The sequence below is a fragment of the Emys orbicularis genome, chromosome 17 (assembly GCF_028017835.1).
Source record: "Emys orbicularis isolate rEmyOrb1 chromosome 17, rEmyOrb1.hap1, whole genome shotgun sequence".
NCBI lineage: Eukaryota > Metazoa > Chordata > Testudines > Emydidae > Emys > Emys orbicularis.
Window position 1 is genome coordinate 4,687,867 of NC_088699.1, and position 12,995 is coordinate 4,700,861.

The window sequence follows — 12,995 nt, forward strand, 5'->3', positions numbered from 1 at the left end:
AAATAAGGCAGGACAAACAAAAACAAGACAAAACATATCTTGCTTTGAACCATCTCTGGGGAGCAGGTCTTGGCAGAGGAAAAGAGAGATTGTAATGCTGTAATAATAGTAATGATAATTAATAATAATGTTATTTATAAAATATCCCCGGAGGTGTTCTGGATACAGCACAACAATTTTAAATATAATAAAAAGCAACAACACTGTAAATCCAGATGAAAAGCCAAATGAAGCATCATTAAATTAAGGGTGTCCTTTACAGCAGCTGGCAGAATTTAAAACTGTTTTCAGGTGCATTTTACAAATGGAAAGGGATGTGCTGTATAATATACACCTATATCTGAGTCTGTATAGCTACATATATCTATATATCTCTTTGTGTGTCCAGAGAAAGATACTTGTACACAGACATTATATGGATAGGCCAACATTTTCAGATTTGGGATTGGGAGTTTAAAACTAGGCACCAAAAGCCATATTTTGGACCCAATCCTGTAAATACTGACACTCTTGTTTAAATGTACTTGCGTGAGTAATCCCATTTCACTCAATTGATCTATTGTCATTCTTAGAGGTTTTGCTGGTGGGACCAGAGTGCTCGGCACCTCGCAGTAGGGAACCCTGGGAGCGGAATAAGACAAATCAGGTTATTTCTTGACCTATGTTTCTAGTTAGTACTTTGGGACTTGCATCTGAAGAAGTGAGATTCTTACCCACGAAAGCTTATGCTCCCAATACTTCTGTTAGTCTTAAAGGTGCCACAGGACCCTCTGTTACTTTGGGGAAGATTCTTCCCTGGTGCAATATGTCACAGCCCCATTTAAGTCAATTTTCACCAGTCCTGCAATGAGCTCTGTGCACGCCCAGGGATCTGACTACAAGGATCAGACCTTGGATTACTACAAGAGAAGTAATTTTTCAAGCACAGTTTGGATATCATTGTTTATGCTTTGTTTCCATTTTGCATTTCTGCCAGATGGACAATATAATTCAATTACGTAAGTTTCACTTTTAGAGTCTTAGTACAACAGTGTTTGTTTTTGAAACACTGCAAGAGAGAAATATTTGTTTAAAAATCAAATGTTTTCATTGGAGTTTATAAAGAAACGATGGAAACATTTCCTATTGCTGTTAGGCCTTGTGAAAGATTGGTAACACACAATTTAAGTTTGGGGCCAAACTGAAGCTGCTTGTCCCTGGGAGAACAATACAGGATGGGTAACCTGGCTGAGTTAACTTTCAGGTAATTTAAATGTGCATTCATGAGGGTTTGCCTAGTTGTTTGGCTCTTTCCTGACTACAATTTATATACATAAAAATCTAAATTACTTAGTCGGGGCCCTGATCCTGCAAACACATATGTACGTGCTTAATTTTACTAGTGTGAGTAGTTTCAGTGGGATTGCTAATTGTAGTGAAGTTAAGCACATGCCCAAGTGTCTTTAGGATCAAGGCCCTAAACTTAACCATCTTTCAACAGGGCTGGCAGGATCCCCGGGGTGGGTGCATTTGCTCTCCAGCTGCAGGATCAGGGGTGGGTTTGGGGGAGCCGTGGCTGGCAGGATCCCCCGGGGTGGATGCGTTTGCTCTCCAGCTGCAGGATCAGGATGTGGTATTGGGGGTGCCGTGGCTGGCGGGATCCCGGGGGGTGTGTGGGTTTGCTCTCCCGCTGCAGGATCAGGGGGTGGGTTTGGGGGAGCCGTGGCTGGGAGGATCCGGGGGGTGTGTGGGTTTGCTCTCCCGCTGCAGGATCAGGGGGTGGGTTTGCGGGAGCCGTGGCTGGGAGGATCTCGGAGGTGGGGTGGGCAGGATCAGGGGCTGGGTTGGGGGTGCTGGGGCTGGCGGGATCCCGGGGGGTGGGTGGGTTTGCTCTCCAGCTGCAGGATCAGGGGGTGGGTTTGGGGGTGCCAGGGCTGGCGGGATCCTGGGGGGTGGGTGGGTTTGCTCTCCAGCTGCAGGATCAGGGGGTGGGTTTGCGGGAGCCGTGGCTGGGAGGATCCCGGGGGTGGGTTGGGGGTGCCGGGGCTGGCGGGGTCCCGGGGGGGTGGGTGCCTTTGCTCTCCAGCTGCAGGGTTGGGTTGTGGGGTCCGTGACTGCCAGGCTCCGGGGGCGGGCGGCCAGCAGCCCCTCCAGGCTCAGGGAGCCGCGGTCTCGGCCGTCCCGCGGCGGCGGGCCGTGCTGTGCGGCAGCGCCCCCTGCCGGGCAGGCCGGGCGCAGAGCAGGGCTCGGCTCCGCCGGCGCTGGCTGCGGCTCGCTCGGTGCGGGCGGAGCGGAGGCGGCCGGCGGCGCTGGGGGCATGGCGGGCGCGCTGGCGGAGGTGCTGGGCGAGGTGCTGGTGGCCCCGGACGGGGAGGAGGTGGCGGTAGCGGCGCTGGCCTCCCGCGGGGTCTCGCTGGTCGGGCTCTACTTCGGCTGCAGCCTGAGCGGCCCCTGCGCGCAGGTCGGCGCCAGCCTGGCCGCCTTCTACGGGCGCTTCAGGGGGGAGGCGGCCGGGGCCGGGGCGCAGCGGCTCGAGATCGTCTTCGTGTCGGCGGAGCAGGAGCAGCAGCAGTGGCAGGAGGCCGTGCGGGCCATGCCTTGGCTGGCGCTGCCCTTCGCCGACAAGCGCCGCAAGGTGAGAGCGCCCGGGCGAGACAGACCGGGCGCCGGGGGGGGTGGACCGGGCACCGGCTGGGGGGGGGGGCGGGCTGAGGCGAGGGGGGGACCGGGCACCGGCTGGGGGGGGGGGCGGGCTGAGGCGAGGTGGGGACCGGGCACCGGCCGGGGGGCTGAGGCGAGGGGGGGACCGGGCACCGGCCGGGGGGGGGGGCTGAGGCGAGGGGGGGACCGGGGCACCGGCCGGGGAGGGGGGGGCTGAGGCGAGGGGGGGACCGGGCACCGGCCGGGGGAGGGGGGGGGGGCTGAGGCGAGGGGGGGACCGGGCACCGGCCGGGGGGGTCTGAGGCGAGGGGGGGGACGATCCTGAGGAGGGAGGGTGGCGGCGAGGGGGGCCCGGCCGGGCGGGGGGCCCTGAAGGGGGGGGACCGGACTGGGGGGCCGTGAGGGGAGACTGAGACTGGCGGGGGGGGCGCAGAGGCCCAGGGACCCCGAGGAAGAAGGGGTGCGGCTGCCAGGGGAAGGGGGTTGGGGGCGAGGGGAGCCGGGGCTGGCGCCGCCTGTCGGGAAGCAGCCCCGGGGGGAGCGAGCAGCCGGCTCCCAGAGGGGGCAGCGGCCCGAGCTCTGTCGGGAGCCAGGTCTCTGTGGGGCTCGTGCTGCCCTGAGGGGACCCCCGCGGCTCCTCCTGCCCCTTGGCCCGGCAGCAGCCCCTCTCTGGGGTCCCCGTTGTGCGGAGCCTGGCCTGGTCGCCGCGGCTGGGGGACCCGCAGAGCCCCGTCCAGGTGGGGCTGCAACATCCTGCGAGCAGGTGCCCTGTCCTGTCCCCCTCCCCGGGGTGCAGTCCGGGCAACCCCCTGCATGGGAGCTGGGAGCCTGCCCTGGACCCTGGCATGCCCGGGGGTGCAGCTGGCTCTTGGGAGAGCTAGTGGGGAGAAGAGAAGTCTCTGTCCTTCCTGGTTTACTCCAGATGTGGATGGGCCGCTTGGGGGAACGGCTGGGGGGCTGGGCACTTGGACAAAGCTCCCTCCTAGTTTTGGCTGCATCTGCTTTCGGGACAGTTGCAAATGTGACACCACCATAATGGTCTATGGGAGTTGCCTGCTTTAAACTTAGGAATGTAGAAGCTTCACATCTATCTATGTGGGATTTCAGGAAGGGAGGAAGGGATCCTTTCTTTGTTTCCCTTTGTACATGGATGTGGCAGGAGGAGGGTAGGGTGATGGAGTGATTTCAATGCCACGGGGTGACCCATGCAGTGCCGTATCCCTCAAAAGCCCCTCTTGTTAAAGGAAAATGGAACTCGTGTATAAAACCACAGTTAATGTTTTGCATCCCTACCGTCTTAATGCTGGAAAATCACTGCGCTGAAAAACATAGCATACGATTTCAGTATGGTCAGTAGAACATCCCACAGCATTTAGTGGGCGAGAGACACATCTGAAGTGTAAAATAACATTTACTAAACTCCCAGTTTGTAGGGTTTGAATTTGTGGCTGCAGACAAATTGTTCTAAACGTCTAGTCAGTAAAACTGGTTGACACGCTCATAGTTGTAACCCTAGAGTAATCATCTGAATGAGTTAGTTGTAAGGTTAGACAATATTTAAAATTGCCCATCACTTTGGCACAGGGTTACTCTTCAGACTCTGGGCTTGTCTATACACAGTCATCACCACTTTAAGATATGATTTCAACCTGATTTAGCTAAACTGATGTCAGAGTCTATGTGGGTACTCTTGGTTTAGTTTAAACCAGACTTATTTGGCCTTAGCTGAAGTTGATTAGAAACAGGTCTCAGCTAACCTGAAATAAGAATGTCCACACGAGGGATTGCACTGGTTTAAGTAAATTGGTGCATGTTTCTGTGTAGAGAAGGCCTTGGATAAGTCATTGATATGTGGGAATTACTAATGCATGTGTATAACATTTCACAGTTTCAAAGTACTGGCGGTTGTTGGTTTGTGTTGGCTTTTATGATCCAACAAGTCAAGGTTAGATGGTGTGTAAAAAAGGAATGTTTTTATGTTTTTTAATATCAAGGCCTACTGCTGATTTTGCTGTGTTTAAGTCAGATGTCAACTTATAAGCCATATCTAGGAGGGATGTGTAAATAATGTTTTATCAAATTGCATATATGTGAAAAAATAAAATCCACTGCCCTTCATTAGGGGAGTGGGACAGAATCTTTGCTTGCACCGAATGTTTATGTTTTTCATATATAAGCAACAAGTAAACTTTCCATAAGTGGTGTGGAAAGGGGAAAGGGAGGAATTATGGTGTGGGTGTTTGGAGTTAGAAAAGTCATTATATAAAAATGGTATTTTCTTGATAAACATCTTAGTTCCTGGCTGTGTTTGCCAGTGAAGTGAGCAGATATAATTTAGTATTAAAAATCCAAGCCCCAGACCTGGAATTTGAGGCACATTGGCAAACAGTGGCACCTAGATGGGGTAAATTGACTTCACTGGGGTTCTGTGCAGGTTTAAGGGATCTGATTACAGGACTGGGCCCTTGGTTATTGTTAGTTTTACAGAGCCAATTCAGCTCCAGGGATGTGAGTGGGATTCTAGCCTGCATTATGAATTATCAACAAAAACATCAACTGGATTCAAATGGCGCTATTAATTACCACTGTTTATTTAAGTGCGGATGAAATACTTGATGCTGTCCAAGATGCAGACAGTCCATATCCCGAGCAGTTTAAAAAGATCAGACAATAAAACACTGACAGACCCAGAGGCTGGAGTTTGTGAGAGGCAGAATGTCCAAGACTGGATTTGAAGATTCTGGTTTGAGTATGCAGCACTGGCAGATAAGAAAATTTGCTCTTTACAAAGCTAAAAATAATATGCTCTGAAAGCCATTGAGAGCAAATGAATAAGGAGCCCTGCAGTGTCGTTTTTAGGCATCTTTTTAGAATATAACTACACCTGAGTATCTGAAAGTGATGGTTACTTCTGTGCCCTGTGATGAGAGGCTCCTCTACACCAGTGGTTGTTTACTCTTTACAGAAGAAAAAAATAAGTTTGTGCACTTTGGAATGGGAGCGGGTTCCCAATTGAAGACTTCCAGCTGGGCTTTGATTAAAATTCTTACCTATAAATTCCAGATTGGCTTGAGCTGCAAGGCATCCAATCCAGATTTCAAACCTCTTAAAGGTGTTTGGCTCCAGGGTTGAAGTTCAGTGTTTGGATTCAGGAACCCTCTGTCACCATGCACCTAGGACCAGACAGCCCTCTTCTATCTCCGCTAAGGGTCTTTGAATTCCACACTGGCTGGAGTCTTCTCTGTTCTTTAGGTGAAAGCTTCATTGTAAAGAGAAAGTCCGGTGGAGTCTGGGTTGCAAGTCTGATGCCCTCTTCCCAAATATAATTTGATGCGTGTTGGGACCTAGAATTCTGAATTGCACTCATCTGCTGTCGAACTTATCACTAAGGTCCTGATCCAGCAAATGGATAGACAACAGGCTTAACGTGATGACCTGAGTAGTCCCATTGAAGTCCCCAGTTCTTGCACGTCGAAGTCAGGGGAGCTACTTGTGCATAAAGCTAAGCCTGTGTGTGTGTGGGGGTGTGTGTGTGCGCGCGCGCAGGATCACGGCCTTCTTTAACAAGATGGAGTGGGAGGGCAGCTTCATCCTTTAGAGAAACTGAAGTTCCAATTCCCATTCCAATTTTTGAAAAGTTATCTCTAGCAGGGCCGGCTCTAGGATTTTTGCCGCCCCAAGCTAAAACAATTTTGGCCGCCCCCCCCCCCCCGTTTTTTAATTACCCCACCCCCGGCCCCGCCTCAACTCCGCCCCTTCCCCAAATCCCCAGCCCTGCCTCCTCCCCCCAGGCTCTCAAGCCTAGGAGGGAGGGAGGGAGGGGGAGAAGCGGCGCGCGCACCGCGGCCACTCGGAGTCTCCCCCTCCCTCCCAGGTTCTCAAGCCTGGGAGGGAGGGGGAGCAGCGGCGCGCGAATCAGCTGTTTCGCGCGCCGCGGCCGCTCGGGATCTCCCCCTCCCTCCCAGGTTTGAGAGCCTGGGAGGGAGGGGAAGATCCCGATCGGCCGCGGCGCGCGAAACAGCTGATTCGCGCCCCGCTGCTCCCCCTCCCTCCCAGGTTTGAGAGCCTGGGAGGGAGGGCGAGTAGCAGCGCGCGAGCTGCAGCAGCAGCAGCGGAGGTGAGCTAGGGTGGCCGGGGCACATTTTTAGGGGCGGCAGGGGCGGCATTCTGGCGCCGGCCATGCCACCCCTAAAAATGTGCCGCCCCAAGCACCAGCTTGTTTTGCTGGTGCCTAGAGCCGGCCCTGATCTCTAGCATCAGCTTTTCCAGGCAGTTTGCAGCTCCTCTTCCTATTGGTGCATGAGAGGAAGATGGTTCCAATTAGTAGCTGGCATTTCCCTACAGAAAACTGAGAATTTTTAGCTGGTGGGAATTACATCTGGCATATTTTCTTTAAAAACACAACAACAATTCCCCTTTAATATATTTAGATTGTGGGGGAGCTGTAAAAGTGGGACGTGGCATTGACTTGACCTCCCATCTCTTAGATTGTGAGAAAACATTAAATAAAAAGATTACTGGATATGAAAATCTTACCCCAAGAAACCCTGAGCTATTCTGGCTTGTCTTTGTGTGGCATGTGAAGTAATTGAAGCTTGTGCTGTATATTTTCAAAACTAAACAGATGTGATGTAGCTTTGGAGAAAGTTTAATCTATGGCTAACGGAGAACGTACTTGTAAGTTATAAGGGCAATTATGACAGGATATAAAATTTCTAAACAGCAGATTTATAACCTCTAGTTCAGATGGTTAAAAGTTTCCTGGTCTAATAGGCGGGTTTTTAAATAGTAGGTTTAATGATGTGACTCATCCAGAAATGCACAAACTTTCTGTTTTTCTCATAAGTACCATTTATTACAGGGGCCCGATTCTACACCAGTGGGAGCTGAAGGCACTTAGCATGTGTGCAGTACCTTGCAGGCCCTAATTTTGTTAGAAAATGTATAGTCCCATGGCATCTGGATGCCCCAATTGAGATAAGGACCCATTGTGCTAGAGGCTGTACAAACATGCAGAATGAGACAACTGCCCCAGAGAGGTGTCTAGGCTTGGCAGACAAAGATCATTTTACAAATGTGGAACGGAGGCGCAGAGAGATTGTGACTTGGTGAAGGTCATATAAGGTGTGTGTGGCAGAACTGGGAATTGAACCTGGACCCTCGGAGTTACAGTCTAGTGCCTTAGACCTGAGTCTATCCTCTTTATGAGTAGTTGACTCAACTGCCAAGATTGTAAGGTCTTCGGGGCAGAGACTATGTCTTGTTCTGTAAAGCCTGTAGCACAGTTTCAGCTGCTCACAACAAATAATAGAACAGCTAGGGTCCTGGTTTTGTGTTCGTTAGAGAGATATCTGGGGTCCTTTCTGAACACCCAGGGTGGACTCATTATACCAGTACTAGTATTGCTACAGAGATGGGTCCATGTAAACGTGCAGAGTAATTAGCATTACATTTTGATCATTGCTCAGTGGGAGAAGAAAATAGTCGTGGTAAAACAAGTTTTTTAAAACATTTCAAAAGATCAGTGCAAAGTTCTGTCTTACTCTTACATTTAAATGAGATCAGGATCAGACCTTGTTTGGTATGTGTACTGAAGCCGATGTGTTCACCAGCACTATCCATGTTGACTATTAACCAACAGTGTTCGTTTAGACCTATATACATATGGAATTAGAATGTGCTAGCTGGAAGAATCTTGTGCCTTGTATCAGAGTAGCAGCCGTGTTAGTCTGTATCCGCAAAAAGAACAGGAGTACTTGTGTACTTCGAAGAAGTGGGTTGTAGCCCACGAAAGCTTATGCTCTAATAAATTTGTTAGTCTCTAAGGTGCCACAAGTACTCCTGTTCTTTGTGCCTTGTAGTGAGCTTGGCAGAGATACAGAAGATGCAAAATTTTCTTTTTAAAGTTATTGTTATTGGAAGGAAAATGCTGAATGGGTTTTGTTTTTTGGATTTTTAAGTACAAAAGAAACATAAAAATCCAAAGGGGCGGCAGCCAGTGGTGAGTTTGTTTTTCTGTTTTGTATTTTCTGTAAAGAGCTTAGTGTATTTGTTGGTGCCATAAAATAATAATAAATAACGATTGTAAGGATAAAATAGTACTTGTGCAGTATGCCAGACAATATGACTGATCTCACATAGGACAGGCTGTTGCATAGAATGGACAGTTCTTAAGGAAAAGAAATGGGGCTAAATGTGTGTGTTTTGATCCATCCAAGTTGGGTGGTTGGTAATGACTGTGCAACACACTGATGGTTCTGGATGTTTACCGCTTATAAATTTAAACAAATGATCGGTCTTGGGTACTTATCCAACCCCTGTAACAGAGCATCTACACAATCTTTAATCCTCACAAAATTTTAATGTTATCACAACGCCCTGGTGGGGAAGTAGCATTATCTCATTTTACAGATAGGGAACTGAGTCACAGAGAGACAAGTTAGTTGCCCAAGGTTACATGGAAAGTTTGAAGTGGAGCAGGGACTTGAATTTGCATCCCAAGTCCTAGGCTAGCGCCCTATGCATTGGGCCATCCTTCCTTTCATCAAACTAAGGAAGTCCTACAGCTGCCAGCTGTAACATTTATAATCCTCTGAAATCAGTTATGTTCTTATGTGAAACTTCTGGATTAACTGTTACTGGAACAAGCCACTTTAACTATGACTAGGTGAATATTCCACCCCATGTCGCTAAGGTTATTCTGTAGCAGCCATCACCCTAATTACTTAGGGTGCATCTGGCAACATTCTAAACAGAACCCAGAAATTGCTTTGGGTTCTTTTTTCTCGACAGTAGCCGTTGCTGCCTGTCCTTGGGATAATTGGAATAATACCAGTTTAATACCAGTAGGTCTTGTACAGATGTTACATAATGGCACATGCATTATCTAACCCTTTACACACCCCCCCACCCCCAAATAAACAAAGCTGAACAATATGGCTGAAATATTTGACAGTGAATGAATTTTCTCTCATCTTAAAAAAATGTGGAGTGCACAGAAGAGATTGCTCCTCCCACCATAAATTCCTGACGCATCATTAATAAATATTGCAAACCTCACTCCCCCCAGCACTAGAATTCCTACACCCCCAAAATCAAGACATAATCTCAACCCTGTGTTATTGGTAGAAGTGGCATGGTCGGTATCTAGGATACCAGGCACTCTTCTTCTACTACCACAATAATTTGATAATGCTAATGCTGTGGTTACCAAGGATATAACAATTGGTGGTACTTGCAGCAACAAACTGAATTTGAATAACGTCAATATATAGCAATCATTGTCTTTCAAGCAGGAGATGTAAGGGTGCAATGGAAATCAGCAAACGTCTGGACATCGGAAGACCTTTTGATTAAGGATGGCATTACGCCTCATTCTGAGCCATGGAATGTGATATTGTGCGTTTGCTCAAGAATAAAACCATTATGTGCTTTGTGTGATTTGGGGTATTTAACTTTTAATAGATATCCTCCAGTTAAGCTGTTCAGGCCTGGTTTTGGATAGCTGTCGGCAGCTGTTGCTAATTGATTTGCCTTCTGATAATGATTGGAGCTGCTCAGTGGAACATAGGAGAGAGATGTTGGTCTGTGTCTTTGTTTTTATTTAGGGGTTTTGGTTTAACATCACCCTGTTATCTGTTTGCATAAACAGCTGCTGAGTTTTGGAGGGTTGGTTTACAAACAGCCTTAATTTCCCAGTCATACAAGGCATTGAGAGCCTCCAGTAATGTAAATGTTTCCCACACAGGTACATCTGTAAGTGTGCACTCATGACTGGACAACATCCTCCCAACTACTCCACCTTCATCAGCCCGTCCTTCATATCAAGAGTCTCACCTCTTTAGGTGGAGCAGCAGGAAGTCTGGTATGGCAAGGACCGTGGTGTGTTAGCAGGCAGGAAGTGGCTGAGGGTCAGGGGTTCTCTCTGGAGAGGGAGCTAGGATGGTGACTGTGAGGTGTGGCATCACAGCAGGATGTATCTTCGCACACCACCTATGTTGTTCCTCTTAGAATGTTGGTCATGTACTCCATTGAGTAAATGTATACCCCTCATCCTTTAATATGTAGCTTAGGTGCTGAAGGGTAGAAAGAAGTGGGTGTGTAGTGGGAAAAACAACTAATGAGGGTGTAAATGAATGTGTTTTGGGTGGGAGGCTGTCCCTTATCTTCCCCTCGCCTTACTTGCTTTTCCTGCTACACCCCACCCCCCTTTCTTGCATTGTTGGATTGCAAGTTACACTTATTTTGCACGTCCACTGGATGCTAAAGAAAGAGGTGTAAATTTTACATGCTTTGCCACTTGTTTACTGATCACCTTACACCATATTTATGTGTCTGCTTGAACTTTACCCAGATTTTTCCATGGGGGTTGCACCGGCTTAACCTGTGTTCAATTAAAAAACAAGAACTTAAACAGCAACTCTTAGTTCTAATGGAACATCTGCAAGTGTTTAATGACAATTGATGTGGTGTCATCTGAATGTTGAGTTGTGGGTGCTGTGCGAGGAGGAATCTCTTCAGTGAAGTGCTTAATCTTTACACATACGGAAATGAAACATTATTAAAGATGCTCCCATTGGGCACACAGGGTCCTGAGGATTGGATCTTGTTTGCCTGGGTTTTATTTTTCTCTTCTGTTAGTATGAAAATGGGGCCTCTCTTAATGTGGTCTGTGGCCAAGAGGAAAACAGTCTCTTTTCTGTTTTAAAGAAAAGAAATTTAAACTTGTGTGCCCTAAGGCGAGGGAAAGGAGCTCATTCTTGTTCTTTGTCATGACCGGCGTGATAAAATAAGGCTAATAGTAATCTGCCACTAACTCCGGAACATGCATGCTGTGCTTTAGGGACACCATTCGTGGCATATTAATAGAGACTCACTGTTGAGGTCAGTAGATAAGAAATGTGACCTACTTCTCTTACACATTTGCAAATCTCTCTCCACAACATCTTTTACAACAAATATCTTTTCACTACTTCCATGGGTTTTTTCTTCCTTCTTCCCAAAGCAAATTAAAAAACCAACATCATCATCTGTGCAAGAAGGCCATCCATCATATGAGAAACCCTACAATAACAAACGGATGCAACAATTCAGGTTTCATAAGACAACTGGTGTGCAAAGCCTGGCAATAGTGAGCCACCCTCTCATAACAAGCCAGTGAGTGCCCAGCTGTGTGCGCGTGAGCAGTCACGTGCAAGTTAGCAGTCACGTGTGGTAGAGACAGATTCCAGTGTCAAGACAAAGGGTGGAGTTTTATAAACAATAGTTAAATCAAGGTTTATACAGTTATGAAAAATAGAACCGTTTTCAGTATAAACCATGATTTTCAGAGGCTTATAACTTTGTCATTTGAAATCACATCTGGCCGAGATCTGGGGAGCAATTGGTCAGTCCAGATGTAGGATTTGTCTTTGACAAAAGATTTCATAAATCTTTTAAGCAGCTTTTGAGTTTCAAAGTCACACACACACACACACACACACACACGCGCGCGCGCGCTCAGCTGCTGTCTGACTTGGTATTTTTGGTGGGGGGCAGAGCGGCTGTAAAATTTTTGGTTCTTGGAGATGTATATTTTAAAATACTGGTCCTTTCATGGCATGAGGACATCCCAGTGAATGACATGGTGGTAGCAGCACCAGCAGATTGTTGTTGTTGTTGCTTTGTTACTCAGTGATTCCGAAACAGAGAAATGGGTGATGTATGAAGGCAGCCAAAAGATGCCTATGTGCTGTTTTTTATTGTGACATTTTCATCCAGATGTGGAGATGACAAAACACATTTTTTTTTAAATGCAAAGTTGGTGATTTTGTTTGGTTTTCTGTTTGTAGATCTCAACATCTCAACTTTATTATTTAAAAAGAAATCATAAGTAATTGGAACAGAACTCTCCTCAGAAATAGCCTGTTAAGGGACCAATGTGAATATTTATTTGGGGAAGAGTTTAACTTTACTGAAAAAATACAAAATGTGAAATTTTTCTCTTCTACATAGTTCTATAGACAAACACAACAGTGAACATTAAATTGAGATTGGCGATGTTTTGACCATGGAAAAATTATTTAGTATTTCCACATCAGGAGGACAGCAACGGAGCCAAAACATTTTCTAATCCCTGTGTTTGTTGTTGCTGTTTTTCTGAATTACTTCTGAGTACAGTTTTTATAAGCCCATATAGTGACATTGCATTGGTTTATCACAGTTTATTCCCATGCAATTATTCCTGCAATTAAATCCTATCAAGTGTCCACCGGTATGGATTTGGTTGCAGGATAAGGGCCTATGGATGAAATCTGGGTCCCACTGAAATCAATAGCAAAAATCCATACTTACTTTAATGGGTCCAGGATTTCACC

At 47.5% G+C, this 12,995-nt stretch overlaps 1 protein-coding gene across 1 annotated transcript in view; it reads left to right on the top strand.

The window, feature by feature from the left end:
- The first annotated feature begins 2,296 nt into the window (after positions 1-2,296).
- NXN (nucleoredoxin) overlaps positions 2,297-12,995 on the top strand; it is a 98,654-nt gene continuing 87,955 nt past the window's right edge. The window contains exon 1 of the mRNA XM_065418459.1: positions 2,297-2,614. Coding sequence (XP_065274531.1) covers positions 2,297-2,614 — 318 coding nt within the window. The remainder of the gene's footprint in view (positions 2,615-12,995) is intronic.